This window comes from Sus scrofa, chromosome 1 (assembly GCF_054392235.1).
Source record: "Sus scrofa isolate SSC_HxYL_T2T_F1_AM1 chromosome 1, Sscrofa_HxYL_maternal_Yorkshire_Landrace_v2.0, whole genome shotgun sequence".
In the NCBI taxonomy this organism is placed as follows: Eukaryota; Metazoa; Chordata; class Mammalia; order Artiodactyla; family Suidae; genus Sus; species Sus scrofa.
Genome location: NC_139383.1, coordinates 136227183 through 136247729, shown reverse-complemented (window position 1 = coordinate 136247729; position 20547 = coordinate 136227183). Strand labels below are relative to the sequence as shown.

At 38.5% G+C, this 20547-nt stretch overlaps 1 protein-coding gene across 13 annotated transcripts in view; it reads right to left on the bottom strand.

The window, feature by feature from the left end:
- SPG11 (SPG11 vesicle trafficking associated, spatacsin) overlaps window positions 1–20547 on the bottom strand; it is a 95856-nt gene that overhangs the window by 48038 nt on the left and 27271 nt on the right. For all 13 annotated transcript variants that reach the window (XR_014827710.1, XR_014827744.1, XR_014828005.1 and 10 more), the window contains 10 exons: window positions 19563–19634; window positions 18859–18986; window positions 18363–18544; window positions 17442–17655; window positions 12629–12832; window positions 12004–12110; window positions 9508–9653; window positions 7913–8074; window positions 5387–5453; window positions 1065–1230 (listed from right to left, as the gene is read on the bottom strand). Coding sequence is in view for 10 of the 13 variants with exons in the window: in NM_001445466.1 (NP_001432395.1) it covers window positions 1065–1230; window positions 5387–5453; window positions 7913–8074; window positions 9508–9653; window positions 12004–12110; window positions 12629–12832; window positions 17442–17655; window positions 18363–18544; window positions 18859–18986; window positions 19563–19634 (1448 nt within the window). In the remaining 3 variants the exon portion in view is untranslated. The remainder of the gene's footprint in view (window positions 1–1064; window positions 1231–5386; window positions 5454–7912; window positions 8075–9507; window positions 9654–12003; window positions 12111–12628; window positions 12833–17441; window positions 17656–18362; window positions 18545–18858; window positions 18987–19562; window positions 19635–20547) is intronic.

Sequence of the window (20547 nt, the reverse complement as noted above, 5' to 3'; positions counted from 1 at the left end):
AGCATATACATTTTAAAGGACTTATATATATATTTGGCCACACCTATAGCATGTGGAAGTTCCTAAGCCAGGGACTGAACCCACACCACAGTTGTAACCAGAGCCACAGCAGTGACAACAATGGATCCTTAACCTGCTGAGCCACAAGAGAATTCCTCATATATGTACTTTATATGAATAGAAAAAATTTGGAGATCCCATTGAGGCACAGTGGTTAATGGATCCAACTAGGAACCATGAGGCTGAAGGTTTGATCCCTGGCCTTGCTCAGTGGGTTAAGGATTCGGCGTTGCTGTGAGTGGTGGTGTAGGTCAAAGACGCAGCTCTGAGCCCACATTGCTGTGGCCCTGGCACAGGCCGGCGTCTACAGCTCCAGTTAGACCCCTAGCCTGGGAACCTCCATATGCCATGGGAAGCGGCCCTAGAAAAGACAAAAAGACTAAAAAAAAAAAAAAAAGAAAAAGAAAAAGAAAAAAAAATTTGAGGAAAAATACACAAGAAATTAACTATGTTTATTTATTATGTAGAATGAAGATGAGAGGCTAAAAGACTTTTTTCTTTCATTTTTTTCACCCTTCTGAACTACTTCAATATTTTACCATAAAGCTGCATTACTTTGTTAACTATAAAATAAACCAATAAATAAATCTGTATTTAGCTGCTGGTTATATTAAATACTTCTCCCAATTCTGTGCTTTATAAAAATGTGATTATATCAAATACTTCTCCCAATTCTGTGCTTTATAAAAATGTATTATAAAAGACCAAAATCTTAAATACAGAACTCACATCTCATTATAGAATTCCCTCTTTATAACTGCTAACATTTGGCAAGCTCCTGAATCATTTTTTAAAAAATATGATTTTAAATCTTTTAAAATCATATTTTTATAGTTTATCCTATTTACAAAAGAAAAGCTAAAGTCTAAAAACGTGGAGTACACAGAAAATCACAAATGAAAAATATATATAATTTCCCAGCCAGATATAATTACTGTGTTCTAGTAGATTTTTATAAGTGGGTGTGTAAAAATAAGAGTACAGATTATGTCTTAAATACTCACAGCTGCTTGGGAGTCTTGCTCTTGGTTAATTCTTGAACCAGAAAAGTACCAAATGCAAATGATGGTCGTCCGTGATGTAAATAATAAGCAAAATTTAGACGTTCTACTATAGCGTATTTATTAACCAGGTCAGGGCTAGAGAAATGTGGAAGCTGACTCACTGCATCTGAGGGGAAAGTGAAGCAATATTAATCCTCTGCACCTCACCATGATTAATTTCAGATCTGCATGTAGAAAACTTAACTCTGCAATGAAAACTTGTTGCTATAATTATTTTATACCCCTATCACTTTGAACCACCAAAATGTAATAATTTTATTTTAATGTGTAGAAGTAGCCCTCATTTTATACAAAAATGTGCACCTAAAAAGCCATGTAAAATCTTGTAAATTATGCTTTACCCCATTGACTTGTTATTTTAGATGCTTTAATTCTGCATTTGATGATCCTTTATGTCCAGAATGCAAATAACCCTTTAATTACAAAATCTCTGCTAATGATGTGCAAATGGGCCTTTTTATTCATTCACGCAGTTCATTACACAACAAAATGCCTCTGTATCGTATTTATATGAATCCTCTACTCACCAAAGCCAACTCACTGTACCTTTCTCCAACACCTTAAGAACATTCCTTTCTCCATGTTAATACCCTCCTATAATCTTCTTTTGTTATCACTATCAGTACTTTATTTATTTATTTATTATTTTTTTTTTATTTTTTTTTTTGCTGTGCCTATGGCATGTGGAAGTTCCCAGGCCAAGAATCAAACCTGAGCCACAGAAGTGACCCCGAGTCAAGTTCATTTTAAAGTTCCTCTGCCACAAAAAAAGAAAATAAATAAATTAAAAAAAGGAAGTTCCCATCGTGGCTCGGCAGTTAACAAACCTGACTTGCATCCATGAGGATGCTGGTTTGATCCCTGGCCTCGCTAAGTGGGTTAAGGATCCGGTGGTGTGAGCTGTGGTGTAGGTCGCAGATGCGGCTCGGATCCTGTGTTGCTGTGGCCCTGGTGTAGGCTGGTAACTACAGCTCTGACTGAACCCCTAGCCTAGGAACCTCCATATGCCGCAGGTATGGCCCTAAAAAGAGAGAAAGACGAAAAAAAGAAAATAAATAAAAAAAATAAAGTTCCTCTGCCACAAATAACAAACGCTGGAGAGGGTGTGGAGAAAAGGGAACCCTATTACACTGTTGATGGGAATGTAAATTGGTGCAACTGCTATTGGAAAACAGTATGGAGGTACCTCAGAAAACTAAATATAGAACTACCATATGACCCAGCGATTCCACTCTTGGGCATATATCCAGACAAAATTTCCTTGAAAAAGGCACATGCACCCCTATGTTCATTGCAGCACTATTCACAATAGCCAGGACATGGAAACAATGTAAATGTCCACTGAGAGATGAATGGATTAAGATGTGGTACATATACACAATGGAACACTACTCAGACATAAAAAAGAACAAAATAATGCCATATGCAGTGACATGGATGGAACTAGAGACTCATACTAAATGAATTAAGTCAGGGAAAGACAAATACCATATGAGATCACTTATATCTGTAATCTAATATATGGCATAAATGAGCCTTTCCACAGAGAAGAAATTCATGGACTTGGAAAACAGACTTGTTGCCAAGAGCGAGGGAGAGGGAGTTGGGTGGACTGGAAATCTGGGGTTAACAGATGCAAACTATTGAATTTGTAATGGATAAACAGTGAGATCCTGGTGTACAGCACTGGGAACTATATCTAATCACTTGAGATGAAGCATGATGGGGGATTATGTGAGAAAAAGAATGTGTATATATACGTGTCTGGGTCACTTTGTGGTACAGTAGAAAACTGACAGAACATTGTAAACTGACTATAATGGACAAAATAAAAATGATTAAAAAAAAGTTCCTCTTGGAGTTCCCGTCGTGGCGCAGTGGTTAACGAATCCGCTAGGAGCCATGAGGTTGCGGGTGCGGTCCCTGCCCTTGCTCAGTGGGTTAACGATCTGGCTTTGCCGTGAGCTGTGGTGTAGGTTGCAGACTCGGCTCGGATCCCGCGTTGCTGTGGCTCTGGCGTAGGCCTGTGGCTACAGCTCCGATTGGACCCCTAGCCTGGGAACCTCCATATGCTGAGGGAGTGACCCAAGAAATAGCAAAAAGACAAAAAAAAAAAAAAAAAAAAGTTCCTCTGGATTATGAAAATTTTTTTTTCTCATTTTAGAGAAATATGAAGATAAAAGATATTTGGATGTGAAAAGCTGGTATGAGATAACTATTCTAATCAAGTCTTAATCTTCAATTGCTTCTTAACCACTTACTACCTATTTAAAAAAAATGAGATAAAACAACATTTTGAATTGTTAAGGAACTGGTTCTGGAAAAGAGTGCATCTGCTCTTACTTTCAAAGTTCAAAGATTATTTCTGAAATAAAGTTGTACCCTGCCATGGAACTCCAAATAGTTTTTATATCATGACTTGGGTCTTATTAAAAAAAAAAAAAAAAGATGAAGACTTTAGAGGTGCCTGTCATCTTACAAAGCTATTACTTAAAAGTATAGACCTTCTGAGATTAAGGAATTGTCACATGCTTTATCTGTATTCTTTGTAGGATCAGAATGACTTTGGTAACTTATAATTATGTATAAAACCATCCAATCATTAATTAAATATTTGCTGATTTCATATAAAATGAAATGAAAAGTTTTGAGTTTTTTATTCAAATAAGACCTTGATTTTTTCATGGTTTGGGAGCCGGTATGGAGATTTTGTTTAAGAGAAAATTCTACCTGAAGGGAAACTTTTCTGACCTGCTGCAGAAGCCAAATCACCATGCAGTTGCCTTATGGCTACTTTCAGTAGTAAAATAATATGAAAAAGAAGTAAACATTCTAATTAAATACAACTCTCCAATTTTACAAATCTGTATTATGTCTTCATGGTAACTGTTTCATGTAATTTGTGCTTTATTTCCTCAGGTCTGTTTTAAACTGCTAACAACCAGGCAGGGAACTACCTTTAATTTCCTAGTGGGCCCAGTGGAGAGGTTAGTCCCATTAGGGGGCTAGGACTCTGGCTAAATCAATGGAGTTGGAGCCACATTAGAACAGGACGTGGGATTCTTTCTGTCTACTTTCCAGTAACTTCACTGAGATTAAAAGAGGGTTTTTGTTTGTTTGTTTTTTCAGGACTGCACCTGTGGCATATGCAAGTTCCCAGGCTAGGAGTCAAATTGGAGCTGCAGCTACCGGCCACAGCCATACAGGATCTGAGCCATGTCTGAGACCCATGCTGCTGCTCGCAGCAATGCGGGATCCTCAACCCACTGAGCGAGGCCAGGCATCGAACCCATATCCTCATGGATACTAGATAGGTTCTTAACCAGCTGAGCCACAATGGGAACTCCCTAGTATTTTCACTTGAGATACAATAGGCACTACTTTATTCTGTACTGAACAAATATCAATTGACTATCTATTACAGGCCTGGCACTGCACTGGGCACTAGGTATCACATAAATTCAATATATTGAAATTTGAACTCATAAAACCGACAATTAGAAAATGCAAAAATGCATTTTTATGTATGTCAGGGGGATATATATTCTGTACAAAGTACTAATTTAAAACTACTTTCGAGTAACATAGGCAGGAAGCACGACACATAGTATGAAACTAAAGGCTAACTCAAAATGAAAAAGTAAAAAGAAACAGAAAAAGTAAGAGTTTAAGAAATGTATGGGAGGGCTCTTCTCCTTCCTCCCAGCAGCCCTGGGAACTATCTGCTTTCCTTTAATAAAGACTTTGCTTGCAAAAAAAAAAAAAAAAAGAGAGATACAAAAAAATCAAAAATTTTTATGGTCTAGAGCTTTTTAAATGCTTTCTCTCCTTTCACTCTCATGTAATATATGAAGTTCACACTGGTACTTACCTTATTTTATAGAAAATTGAAGAACAGTTAAATCACTTGCCCAAGATCATATGACTATTATGGTAGAGCCAAGATTTGTCTATTGCCAACACTTATCCTCTTAACCTTTATAATACTATGCTGCAAATGAATGAGGATTTTTGGAAAGGAAAAAATTTAAGCAGAAGGTCCACATTACATTTCCCAGCAAGTACATCACTAGTGACCTAATACAATGACTTTTACCTCACAGTATGTTCTCAATTCAGCCTCCTTGAAAATGTTTTCCAGTGGAATGTGTCTTTATTTTTAAAACAGAAATCAGTGGGAAAACTAGGTTGGCTTTATATAAACTCCTACTGTCAACAATGCTGAGGTGCTTCTAAAGCAAGGAGAATCCACGATGACTCACCTCCTATAGCCAGTGTGTTGGCAGATTGCCAGCCAAACAATCTGCTAGGATCAAAAGGCAATAATGACTGAAAAAGGAGAAAAGTCAAATTAGAGTTAAAAGTTAATTGGTTCTAAAGTAAGTAAACAAAATGGTATGAAAGGGCCTCACAGGTAGTCTACTATCCTTCTCCATCCAGGGCAATTAAAAACTGCCAACTTTCTAGACAAATTCTTTGAACATAGCTAAAAATAAAGAGCGTGTGAAACATTTTTCTACTTTAATAAAAAGAAAACTGGCTATATTCCCTTTAAAGACTCTTCTTACTTCAAACCGTGTCTGCAAAGTGGCTCAGCAAAGTGTACAGCATCAATTACAACATAAAATTGGGTCTCAGAAATGCTTTGGAGGAGTTCCCATTGTGGCACAGTGGAAATGAATCCAACTAGGAACCATGAGGTTTCAGGTTCGATCCCTGGCCTCAATCAGTGGGTTAAGGATCCGGTGCTGCCATGAGCTATGGTGTAGGTCACAGACACGGCTCAGATCTGGTGTTGCTGTGGCCTAGGCCAGCAGGTAGCTCTGATTCTACCCTTAGCCTGGAAACTTACATATGCCACAGGTGCGGCCCTAAAAAGTTTTGGAGTCAAAAGGCAAGAGGACTAGAAAATGCTACCATGTAAACATTGGTGTGCCGAGGCAGGTCAGGAAAGGAAAGACTGAGACAACTAGATCAAAGGTTAAAGGAATATGATGACCAAACCATCAATAACAATAGCAAAAAAAAATATATATATAGTAGACCAAGGTCAAGCCAGACAGAAAAGGCTTGAGAGTAGGGAGCAACGGCTGTTTGAAATCTATAGACCAGAAATTCCCATTGTGGTGCAGTGGAAATGAATCTGACTAGGAACCATGAGGTTGCAGGTTCGATCCCTAGCCTTGATCAGTGGGTTAAGGTTCCAGCATTGCCGTGACCTGTGGTGAAGGTTACAGACGTGGCTTGGATCTGGCGTTGCTGTGGCTTTGGTGTAGGCCAGCAGCTGTAGCTCTGACTAGACCCCTAGCCTGGGAACCTCCATATGCTGTGGGTGTGGCCCTAAAAAGACAAAAAGATAAATTTAATTTAATTTAAAAAATGTAAAAATTGAAACATGTAGACCAAGGTTTAGCAAAGATTGTAAATATATGGTGGGAGGGATAAAAGAGATAATAGAATTATTAAGTCAAGATTTGGATGGCTAAGGAAAGAGCAACTTTAAATTAAGTGAGAATCCGTGGTTTATTAAGGAAGGACTACATTTCCAAAAAAAAAAAAGACTGAAAATTGTATCAGCCAACCTGAAAATGGAACAAAGAACAACCTGAAACCACTTATATTTTAGGCTGACTGAAAGAAATATAAGCAAAATGTATGCAATTTTCCTGGGAAGAGAGTTCATAACTCTTTTACATACTTAGAGTTCTTCGTCCCACAAAAAGGTTAAGCAGGAGTTCCTATTGTGACTCAGCAGAAACAAACCCAACTAGAATCCACAAGGATGCAGGTTTGATCCCTGGCCTCACTCAGTAGGTTAAGGATACAGCATTGCCCTGAACTGTGGTGCAGGTCCCAGACTCGGGTTGGATCCCACTTTGCTACAGCTGTGGCGTAGCAGCTGCAACTCCGATTCAAACCCTAGCCTGGGAACCTCCCTATGCTGCATCTACAGCCCCAAAATAAAATAAAATAAAATAAGATAAGGTTAAGCAGTGATTTAAGTAAACAAACAGCCCTATTCAATTAGAAGAGAAATGGAGTTCCTGTCATGGTGCAGCGGAAACGAATCTGTCTAGGAACCATGGGATTTCGGGTTCAATCCCTGGCCTTGCTCAGTGGGTTAAGGATCCGCTGTTGCCGTGAGCTGTGGTGTAGGTTACAGATGCAGCTCGGATCTGGCATTGCTGTGGCTGTGGCATAGGCCAGCTGCTATAGCTCCCATTAGATCCCTAGCCTGGGAAACTCTATATGCTGCAGGTGTGGCCCTAAAAAGACAAAAAAAAAATTAAAAATTCAATTAGAAGAGACAGTCAGGAGTTATCAGTGGTGGAATGAACCAGCTTTTGATGATCCATTTGCACCTTTCTCATGCTCTGCCCTGAATTGCAAAAAAACCTGTGTTTCCCAAACTCACTTGCCCTCCGGCTACCAGACAGGTTTAGCCATAAGAAACAGAGTAGGAAATCAAAGGTGGAAAGAGGAGAAACCAGGACATTTCCCCCCACTTTTTTTGTTTTCTGGGGTGTCTCCTGCAAGGTTCCAGTCCTACCCTCTATGTTCCCAGCTGCCAGTAGGCAGCCTGGTTGTAAGTTTAGACAGGCTTCAGCTGCTGGGTTTAGCTGACATCATTTTCTTACTGCCTTAGGGGTGTTGATGCCTCTGTTCTTTATCAATCTGGGGTTGTCTCACCTATCACTTTGTATAAATAATTCCCTACATTAAATGGCCTCCTAGGATGGTTTCTGTTTTCTTGGCTGAACCCTGACGGATACTCCTAAATACCGTACCTGGATAAGGTGGTAGAGTGTAATATCAGACGGCAGGACAGTAGGGGCAGTGTACTGTGGGAAGAGAGCAGTTTTAAGCTTGGGATAAGGAGTTAATGCCATCTTCAGTAGCTGGGGATCTACTTTCTTCAAACAGTTCTCATTTTCTTCATTCTGAACAACCTAAATAAAAAGACAGATAACACAGTGTAAAGTTTTATCTTCTCCAAATTTAAGTCTTTTCTTCACAAGAACCCTGTGAAACAAAATTAGCTTGAGATAGTAGTAGGTGGTCATGAAAAAGAGCACTGGACAAGGTATCAGAAGCCTGTAGTTCTAATTTGTGTTCTTTGTGGTTTGTTTATTTGTTTGTTTTTTTTACGGCCATACCTGTGGCATATGGAAGTTCCCAGGCTAGTGGTCGAATCAGAGCTGCAGCTGCAGGCCTACATCACAGCCATAGCAATGCGGGATCAGAGTCACATCTGTGACCTACACTGCACCTCAGGGCAACACCAGATCCTTAACCCACTGAACAAGGCCAGGGATCAAACCCGCTCCTCATAGATAGTAGTCAGGTTCTTAACCACTGAGCCACAATGCTAACTCCTAATTCTGGTTCTAAGACAAATTAGCTGTGTGACCTTAGGCAAGATATTTAGTATCGGGCAGGCCTCAGTTTCCTCATCTAGAAAATTAGAAAGTCCAGCTAGATGAGTGGTTTTCAAACTGTTTATGGAAAACCTATTTGAAAAAAGGCACAGCCAGGAAAATATTTAAATATTTAATTAGGTATTAAATAGTAAATATTTTAAAAGAAAAAAATCTACTAGACTGGATGACTCTTAGGTTCTTCCCTCTCAAGTCTCAAGTTATTCTATGACTAATTTCTGACAAGTGATTAAAAACAGAGGAATAAACAATCATGCAGTTAAGGTATACTACAAAGAATCTAAGAGATGGTATTAAATTAAGCTAGTATCAGTAACAAACTTTTGAAGATTAGATGTTTAACAGCATTCTCAAGTACACTCTAACCAGTCACACCATACTTTCAAAAAAGCAGAGATGGACAAATTTTCACTGAGTTCCTCAAAAGAGTTTTTAAGGGAGCTAAAAATTATGATTTCCCTTTTCCCTCTCAAAGAGGTCAAATAATAGAGAATAATTCCCATGTCACAGATTTAAAGTATACCTACTCCACGGAGCAATCAGATCTTGACTCTATCCTGAAAACAAACCTGGAGTATTAGAAAACAAAAAGGTGTGGGGAATCTCTACAAAACATTTAGCAGACCCCCTTGGTTTCCTTAGTGTATTGGTTCCAGGACCCCCATGGATATCAAAAATCCATGGATGCTCAAGTTCCTTATATAAAATGGTGCAGTACAGTCGCCCTGCCATAGGCTATGGAGAGCTGACTACATCAGTTGCCTTTTAACTTAAGAGGATATGACATAAAGTTTAAAAATCCACCTTTGTTTTATGCTCTTTAATGAAATACTTATAAGTGGTTATACTGCAATATCAACTGAGATCTAGAAAACCCACAGATATCTCTGCTAAATTTAAAATCAGTCCTATTTTGCCATAACAGGTAAAAGAGCTGTCCATACCTGGCTAACACCCCCAGGGGCATACATTGTGGTAGCAAGGGCCAGGAGCGTATGTCCTTCCAATAGCATACTGCTTATGCTGGCTTGGTTGCTGGGAATCAGTATCTGAGCATTTGCAAGGCTAGCCTGGAAGATCAGTTTGGGATCTAAAAAATAAAAGAGTACATTTTTCTCCTTGAGAGAGAGAAATACTAAACTAAGAATTACATAGTTCTGAGGGAAAATATTAATTTTTAACGTTATCCACAGTAAGAAGGACTTTTTAAGTTTAAAAGCAACAGGAAAACATCATGAAGGGGGAAAAAAGAAAGATTTGTTTACATATAAATAAAACCTTCTGTTCAAAGAAAACTGAAAGGTAATAATGAACAAGGGGGAAAAAATCAACAAGAGATGACAATCTCAGAATTAATGTCTTTAACAAAGAGCTCATAAAAAGCCCAAAATAATGACTCTAACAGATAAATGGACAAAAGAACCACTTTACAAATGAGGAAATATAAATATCTGACACATAAAAATATATAATTCATTAGCAATAGAGAAATGTACATTAAAATAATAATTAGATGCCATATATCACCTATCAAGTCGGTAATGATTTTTTAAAGTCCATCCTCAAATACAGAGCTGGTCAGTGTGCACAGAAGCTGGGATTTAGGAGAAAAAAAATGGTATAACCCTCCTGGAAAGCAATGTAGCCATATAGCAAGAACCTTCAAAATGTGTATAACCTCTGACCCAGGAATTTTAAATCCAGGAACCTGGGAGTTCCCATCGTGGCTCAGTGGTTAACGAATCTGACTAAGAACCATGAGGTTGCAGGTTCGATCCCTGGCCTTGCTCAATGGGTTAAGGATCCAGCATTGCCATGGGCTGTGGTGTAGGTCGCAAACTCGGCTTGGATCCCGAATTGCTATGGCTCTAGCATAGGTCGGCAGCTACAGCTCTGATTCAACCCCTAGCCTGGGAACCTCCACATGCTGTTGGTGTGGCCCTAGAAAAAGACAAAAAGAACAACAACAAAAAAAAATCCAGGAACCTAGCTATACTGAGGAAATAATCTGAAACAAGGACAAAACTTTATGTTCAAATATATTCAAGACTAATATTTATAATAGAAAAAAACTGAAAACACATTTTTAATGTCAAAAAATTAGAGCATAGTAAATCAGAATATTTCTACACAATGAATATTATGTAGACATAAAATGGTCATTGTCTCTAAGAATACAGGAAAATTCTTATGTTATAATTACTATATGAAAAAAGCAGTATACAAATACATAGATGTTTCTGGTTATATCCCTAGCAACTTACAGACTGTCACAAGGCAGGGAATCAATAAATATTTGCTGGATGAATAAAATACAATAGAGACTAGGTTTAAAAAAAGTATAGAGGAAAATAACCACAACAAAGTACATTAAAATACATCGAGAGGGAGTTCCCGTCGTGGCGCAGTGGTTAACGAATCCAACTAGGAACCATGAGGTTGCGGGTTCGGTCTCTGCCCTTGCTCAGTGGGTTAACAGTCCGGCGTTGCAGTGAGCTGTGGTGTAGGTTGCAGATGCAGCTCGGATCCCGCGTTGCTGTGGCTCTGGCGCAGGCCAGTGGCTACAGCTCCGATTGGACCCCTAGCCTGGGAACCTCCATATGCCGTGGGAGCAGTCCAAAGAAATAGCAAAAAAGACCAAAAAAAAAAAAAAAAACATCAAGAGTTACCTATGGATAGTTATCCTACTGTCCACGTAGGCTATCTACCTATGGAGGTGTTATCTTCTTAATAGTTGTTTGTGGTTTCCTTTATCATTTTTAAACAGTGAACATATATTACTTTATGATCATCAAAAATAAAACAAAGCCAAAAAAACCCTCAACAAGTATTCATTTGGAAAGAAACTGGGCATTACATAAAAGTGAAAGACTGGCTGTTGACATTCCTTGCCTATGTTGTGGCTTGGCCTGGCCACTTTCTTGAACCTCTGGAGTAACACACACTAAACCCTCAGGGGTCACAGGGCTTTTCTACCAGCCAGGCTCTCCATCAATGGCTCCACTACAAAAGACTCAATAATCCTGCACATACTACGGATTTGTCTTCACTCTTTCTGGAGTTACTTACTAAAAGATTCAAGGGCAGTCACCTGGAAGACAGACTACTTCCCATGGAAACAAGTGTGTCAAGTTATCAGAGCAGGAATTCAGCCTGTGATGAACTGGTAGGATGAGAAAGATCCAGAGAGAACAGAGCAAGAGTCTGAAGCGGAAAGGGTACATAACCTCAAATGCTGTCTGCTCAAGACTGGCTTTACTTGGCTGTCAAGAGGCTAACTTTGTAGTCGTCTGCTTCTTAAACAAAGCTCGAGTCTAAACTATGGTCAAATATTTGCCTACAGCTAAATGATTTATTTAAAGAGTTTGCAACTTAAACTCCATTCAACAGACCAGATATTCACCCAAAGCAATTTTGTATTTAATACAGTATACCCATACCTGTTAAATTACTGGAAACTTGTCGACACTGAACTAAAAATTCAAACCAAGGGTGAGCTTCATGCAATTCTTTTTTTTCCAGAAAGGGACAATTTGGAGGACTAAGTCTGTATATAAAACAAAACAACAAAAACAAAAACTATCTGATTAACATAAAGGATAAGACAGTTACAACTATGTTTTCTCGGGTGATAACTAGCATTAAAAAAGAAACTTATAATTAATAAAACACAATTTACTCCCACTCCTGCATTTTACACATGCCTTACAACCTTGAAATAGAGAGTATTTTGGACACATAGCATTTAAAATGTTTCCTACCATGATGAAAATTTTACCAACTCTATATAAGATTAAAAGATACACTTGTACTTTAAGATACTTTGTATTTTATTGTTTTTTACAACAAAAAATCTTCAGCTTTTTCGAACTTAAAGAGGTTTCTGAAAATCTTTACACAACTACTACTGAACTAAAAGATGTACCAAATGTTAGAGCAGGGAGGGGACTACTTCAAAAAGATCAGTACTCCTCTTGAGAATGCTTAATATTTTCCTAAAATTCAAAAGTAGTATGGAAAGACAGTGAAGGCCTACTCGAGGACAAATTAATTCATAGTACTCACTTGTAATAGTCAAGGTAGACATAAAGCAGATGCTGCAGACTGTATTCCAAACAGTAGAGAATGAAGTGAGAATGGAAATCCCAACCTTCTTTGGACTTGTAGTTTTGAACAGGGAGGCTATCTTGCATCACGCCCCCAATACGGTTCAGTCTTAGGAGAAAGAGTTCAAAGTCTTCTAGTTCAGATGTAAGAAAAATCCCATTCCTATTGGATAGATTTAAATAAAAGATGGCAAGTTAAGTTGCTAGATTCAAAGCAGACCAAGTCATTTCCATTGTTAGGTAATCTCAATTAAAGATAAGTAATTAAAAATTAAGACTGCTGATCCTTTTTTGTTTTTTTTTTCCTTCTTCTGCCTTTTAGGGCCACACCCTCGGCCTAAGTTCCCAGGCTAGGAGTTGAAATGGAACATCCTGGATATATTGTTGTCTTGTTTCTTCTACTCAATATTGTGTGCTTTACCCATGTTGATACATGTGGCTATAGTTTGTTACAGCCATAGCGACTAGGGATCTGAGCCACATCTGCAACCTACATCACAGCTCACAGCAATGCTGGATCCCCAACCTACTGAGCAAGGCCAGGGATCGAACCCACATTCTCATGGATACTAGTTGAATTCGTTTCTGCTGTGCCACAACTCGCAGAAATTCTTACTCCATAAATATGCTCTGACACCCTTGGCTAGTTGTCAATAAAGGTTTCTGCACCACTGTAGTATTTTAAGGTAGTTATGACAATCTTGAGTTATCTTAAATATTTCAAAAACCTAAACTAAGCTACCTCCATTTTTTTGTTTGTTTTTAATTGGAACTGTACAACTCAGTGTGGCAACTTGAAGCTAGATGCCTTAGACACTGAGGAATTTACCAAAATATCCAAACAAAATCATTAAGAAATGAAAGCAGAATAATTTAGATAGACCAAGTACTAAATAAGAATAGAAATGTGCATTTAAATCTTACTTTTTATAAATTTACCATTAAATTCATCACACATACCATCAAAGGAGTATAGCAAACTTATTAGGTGGAGTTCAGAAAAACACCACATAGCCACCAGCCACATTATAGAACATTATACTTGGAAGTTCTCAGTGTATTCCTCCCCCTTTACATGTACTTTACCCTCAGTGGTAACTATTATCCTAACTTTCATGATAACTATTCCTTACTTTTTATTCACCCATATAGTTTTAGCAGCCATGTGTGTAACCTTAAGTAGTACAGGGTTTGGGGTTTTTTTGGTTTTTTTTTTTTGGGGGGGTTGTCTTTTTGCCTTTTCCAGGGACATGACGGCAGCATATGGAGGTTCCCAGGCTAGGGGTGGAATCGGAGCCATAGCCATCGGCCTACGCCAGAGCCACAGCAATGCGGGATCCGAGCCGCGTTTGTGACCTACATCACAGCTCATGGCAACACTGGATCCTTAACCCAATGAGCAAGATCAGGGATCAAACCTGCAACCTCATGGTTCCTAGTCATATTTGTTAACCACTGCACCACAACGGGGACTCCCGGGGTTTGGTTTTGACTTTTTCAGACTTTATGTATGAATGGAACATCCTGGATATATTGTTGTCTTATTTCTTCTACTCAATATTGTGTGATTTACCCATGTTGATACATGTGGCTATAGTTTGTTAGTTTTCACTGCTATATAGTATTCGAATACTACAATTTATTTATCTGCTCTACCTTTAATGGTCATTGTTCCTGGACTTTGGTAAAATAAATTTACATTTCCATGACTGCAAATGAAGAACATATTCTTATGTTTGTTGGCCATTTGTGCTTCCTCTATGCTGAGATGTCTATGTGTGCTGGTATCTTTCCCCTCCAGATCCAAGCTCTGCTCTCTCCTGCTCTGTGTCTCAAGAGGCTCACCTGTATGGGTTGCTCTAGGAGACTCCTTTGTGCTCAGGCTTCTGTTTTCATTCGGTCTCCTATGGGAGACCACCATCAAGAGATAAAAATCCAAAAAAAAGGGAGGCTGGGGACACCGTGGTGCCCTTTGTGCTAGGTGACAGAAGTCCGGCTGACACTCTCCACTAAGGAACACAGCTCCTGATGGGCAGTTCCCTTGGTCTCAGTAACTGTTGACTTCCTTTGCCCTGTCAGGCCTTTTAGGAAGCATATCCTACTCCCAAGACCATGAAGATATTTTTCTATATATTTTAAAAATTTTATAGTTTTACATTTGACATTTAGGTTTTAAAATCTACCTGGGATTGATTTTATGCATGACATAATGCAGAGGGTCCAATTTAATTCCCCCTAAATACTTATCCCACCCCCATCTGTTGAAAAGACTGTTTCTTCCTCCAAAAAAAAAAAAAAGAAAAGAAAACATTCTGCAGGGCCACCTCTGTCATATATTAAGTAAGCATATATATTTAAGTCTGTTTCTATGATCACTATTCTGTTCTACTGGTCTATTTGTCTATCGTTGCACCGGTACTCCCACTGTCTTAATGCCATAGCTTTAGAGTAAGTTTAAATATCTGATAGGGCAAGTTCTTCTTTTTCAGGGCTATTCTTGACTCTCTGAATTTCCATATAAATATTCATAATCAATCAGCTTATCAAATCCACTACTGGGATTTTTACTGAGATTGCACTATATCTAAAGATCAGGGAGTCCCTGCTGTGGCACAGCAGAGGCTTGGATTCGATCCTTGGCCCAGAATGTCCACATGCTGTGGGTGCAGCTAAAAAAAAAAGAAAAGAAAAAAAAGGATCAATTTGGGAAGAAGTGATAGAAGGCTTATCTTGCCTCAAATCTAAAGGGAATGCTTGTGATGTTTCACCATTAAGAATAATGTTAGCTAGAAGATTTTTTTAAACATCCTTTTCAAATTAAGGAGGTTTTTTTGCATCTTTTCTTAGTCTGCTAATAGTTTTTATTAGAAATAGATATTGGGAGTTCCTGTCATGGCGCAGCAGAAACAAATCTGACTAGGAACCATGAGGTTGCAGGTTCAATCCCTGGCCTTGCTCAGTGGGTTAAGGATCCAGCGTTGCCATGAGCTGTGATGTAGATCGCAAATGCGGCTTGGATCCTGCGTTGCTGTAGCTCTGGTGTAGGCTGGCAGCTGTAGCTCCCATTGGACCCCTAGCCTGGGAACCTCCATATGCTGTGGGTGTGGCCCTAAAAAGAAATACATGTTGAATTTTATCAAGTGCTTTTCTGTATCTATCAAGGTGGTATGATTTTTTTCCCTTAGAGTAGATCTCATTAATTCATTAGTGTCATAATTTATGTTAAATTGTACATATATTGCCATTTTAAATAATCAAGAATTAAGCAAAATATCCGATAAGCACACAAGTTATACAAAATTTTAACTTTTAGTAAACAAGAATAAAAGAATTTAGTGCAAAGAAAAGTGAATAGAAAGTCAGAGATAGAATGCTTAAAACCTGTAAGTAACTGGCTTGGACAAAGCTCTTAACTTCTTCGGATCTCATTCTCCACATTTTTAAGTTGGATAGGACAATACAGCTATGCTTCCACAATAAGCATAAATACAAAATAATATAATTGAAATAATTTTAAGTAAAAATTAACATACATTAAGTCTCCTTACATTATTTTGATAGTTTAGGGAGACAGATTAGGTTGAGCTATATAAAATTATTGATATTCAACAATTTTTGATCCCCACAAATGACAAGTTCACATGGTTCAGGCTAATAACCATGGTTCCTTTTTTTTCTTTTTTTTCCTTAGGGCCACATCCACGGCATATGGAAATCCCCACTCTAGGGGTCAAACAGGAGCTGCAGCTGTTGGCCTACACCACAGCCACAGCAACCTGGGATCTGAGCCACGTGTATGACCTACACCACAGATCTGGCAATGCCAGATCCCTACCCCACTGAGCAAGGCTAGGGATTGAACCCACATCCTCATGGTTACTAGTCAGACTCATTACTGCTGAGCCACAATGGGAACTACAGGCTAACAATTACTTGTAGAAATGAATTAAAAAGTTTAACATCTTAAGTTATCACTTCAAGAGATACCTTGATAAGGGATCTCAGTTCCCAAATCAGGGACCAAACCAGGCCACCATGGTGAAAGTGCTAAATCCTATCCACCGGATCACCAGGGAACTCCTTCCTCGCTATTTTCTTAGTTGATCAATCCTCTTTAGTTCAAGCCATATATGGTATACAGGTGCAATGAATAGTACTGAGAAGAATGGAAGACATTATAGGATTTGGATACTAAGGAATCCTCATCTCAGCTCTTATCACCTGTTCCTTGCAGCTCCACAGACAGCTTACCATTTCTCCACCAAAGCACATACAATGTTTCAGAAAGAACCCTCATCTAGAAGTTGAGAGCCCATTCACTATGTGGTGTTAAATGCATGTGATTTTAAAACCTCAATAAACAGTAATGTCCTTCCAATTTTAAAATACTATAAAACAATGCTGCACTGGGAGTTCCCATTGTGGTGCAGTGGTTACCAAATCCGACTAGGAACCATGAGATTGCAGGTTCGATCCCTGGCCTTGCTCAGTGGGTTAAGGATCTGGCATTGCCGTGAGCTGTGGTGTAGGTCACAGACACCGCTTGGATCCTGAGTTGCTGTGGCTCTGGCGTAGGCTGGCAGCAAAAGCTCTGATTAGACCCCTAGCCTGGGAACCTCCATATGCCATGGGAGAGGCCCTAGAAAAGGCAAAAAAAAAAACCAAACAAACAAACAAAAATAATGCTGCACTGGATTTTGGCATTTCAAAGGAAAAATTACACCACTATATTTTATTGTTCTTCCTTTTATTCACCCCCACAGTTACAGTACCTGGCCAGCTTATCTAAAATTGCATTCCTCATGTAGTTGTTGCAGCAAGTATTCTGATCCATAACATCAGTAGTCAGAGGGGGCCATTTATTCTGCTGAAGTGAAGCATAACTATTCTGGGTCTGAAATTCTCCAATCCACAAGATAATGCTGACCCAATCATGGCGAGCCGTGAGGTATCTCCAAAGGGCTTCAGGAGAATATGATTTGTATTCTATGTTAAGAACAAAATACATTTGAGAAGAGCAATGAATTATGATTATTGACACAAAACTCAACACTAATTAACTGAATAAATATGATGATCTGGACAAATACTTATATCATGCAAGAATTATTCAGGCCTCTGCTTCTTTTACTATATTCCTCTTTTGTGTTGCTGTTCATTTTATAATTGATACATCAGCTATTGGAAGAGCTAAAGGTTGCTTCTTCTCATGCCACAGTGGTTAAATGAAATTTGGGAATTATCTGTGTGTTTTAATTATCTTTTCAGCCCTCCTTTTCTCTTTTCTTTAATATAATTAAAAACTTCGGCTATAATAAAAAACATGAATTTGACCCCCTATGAATTACCACTCTTTACCACTGTTAGTTATTCCCCACCTGATGTGATACAAATTCTGGGTTTATACAAGAAACTCAAAGATTATTTGGAAAAACAAATAAGCCATGTTGAGGCTGACAAGAGAACTCTTAGCCTTGAAATCTCGACTCACTGAACCACATGACTTTTCTTTCACAATCACATAATAAATCTCTTACAAAAACCTCAAGGTAAGAAAAAGGTCTTAACATAATTACATGCATTTTAAAGCAACTGAGTATTTTTTCCCCCAAAAGAACTATAAAATAGAGACACACCAAAATTCAAATACCAGTGCCTAATTTCTTACGTTCAGATTTTATGTTCAGACTTGCCTTCTGGACTTATCCTGGGGAGAAGGATGGATTCTTGTGTTAGTCGATGCCACCAATGAGCCCAATTTAACACAATTTTATGACCTTGTTTGTTAAGTTTATCTTTATCTTTATGATCATAATTCAGGAACGAGTCCAAAACAGACTTGTGCTTGAAAAAATCTTGTTCCCTTATCCAATACCTAAAACAGTGATACAATTTTTTTTTTTAATTTTGGAGGAGAAAGCATCATTTCTTTCTCTCTGCTCAGGAAGCTCTATTCTTTTGGGAACACATAATTAAATACACTTAATTTTGTATTTATTACCTTAAAAATATGTATCTGATTACACATATATTAAAATGGCAGGAATTCCTGAGTCCCTTCTGGATGATGTAAATTTTATCTTCATAAGGAATATAAACTCCACAGAAGAAGTCTGTACTAACAATTAAAAACAAAACACTGTCTATAATATTCTTCCCATGTTATAAAGAGGGGGCTAATGAGACTACCTTGGAAAGGACTGGATCTGCATATTTTCTTGGAAAGATCCTGAATAAAACTTCTCAACTTGATGCACGAACTCTACAGTTCCTTTGTCTTTTTCAGAAAAATATTTTTTTTCTTTTAAAATGTCAACCTTGAATAAAAAGAAATTAAAGCAGCAATCACACTGAAATCAAAAACATTTTAAAAACAAATGCCACTGAAATTAAATGCAATTTAAGAACTGTATTTTGCAATTTTTTTCCTTTTTTTTCTTTTTTCTTTTCTTTTTCTTTTTAGGGCAACACTCGCTGCATATGGAGGTTCCCAGGCTAGGGGTCAAATCAGAGCTTCAGCTGCTGGCCTACACCACAGCCACAGCAATGCAGGATCCAAGCTGCATCTGTGACCTACACCACAGCTCATGGCAATGCCAGATCCTTAACCCACTGAGCAAGGCCAGGGATCCAACCCACAACGTTATGGTTGCTAGTGGGATTCATTTCTGCTGCGCCATGACAGGAACTCCAAGAACTGTTTGAATTTTTGAGGTAACATATGTATTTACACAAATTTTCCTTCAGCACAAATGCAAAATGATCATTTAAAAACACAAAGGAGTTGTCATACTTTTACTTACTAGGTATTAGCTGAAGATTAAAATGATTCATTCTGAAGTTTCGCCACCATTTACTAGAAAATGTAAACTACGTATCTAACCTTTACGTACCAAAAAGTCCCGTATATTTTTATCAGTTGTATAGAAGCATATCTTGAGCAACTGGTCTTTTACATTAAAGCCCTGTAGTAAACAAAAAATCAAGAAACCTTACATTTTGTAATGGAGCTATTCTGAACATAAACATATGATGAATACAGAAGTATTCTCTATTATATACATGTGCCTTGTTAGAATTGCACAGCTTTTCTGCTCTTGTTTTTTTTTTGTTGTTGTTGTTGTTGTTGTTGTTGTTGCTGTTGCTATTTCTTGGGCCGCTCCCGCGGCATATGGAGGTTCCCAGGCTAGGGGTTGAATCAGAGCTGTAGCCACCGGCCTACGCCAGAGCCACAGCAATGCGGGATCCGAGCCGCGTCTGCAACCTACACCACAGCTCATGGCAACGCCAGATCGTTAACCCATGATCAAGGGCAGGGACCGAACCCGCAACCTCATGGTTCCTAGTCGGATTCGTTAACCACTGCGCCACAACGGGAACTCCTTTTCTGCTCTTGTTAACATTCATTTTCCACATTTATCATTTCACATTTACTGCCTACACCTAAAGTCCTAAAGTGTTTTGTTTTGTCAAAAGAAAGGCAGCGCATCCCACAATTTAAGTAATGTCAGGCTACCATAGGACCAAAACTACAGGTATCTGCTATGATGATTCACTTGAAGACAAAAGTCAACATAAACAACAACCCTTATATAGTTTCACTTCCTCCAGAAAGTTACCATGGGCAAGACCCCAACAATGCAGATGACAGCCAGATCTCAGCTTAGTCTAGGAACTCTACTCTTAGGACATTCCCTTCTCAAATGAAGTAAAACCATGGAGCGCAAAGCAAAGGTATAAGCCATTAGAAAGTTCAAATGGAGATATGAGATCATATAAACAATAAAGAATGTCCCCCAACAAATACTGAGGTCCTATGCATGCTCTGACATGTGTGTGAAACCTTTTATGAGAAACACTGTCTCCTAACCACAGAGA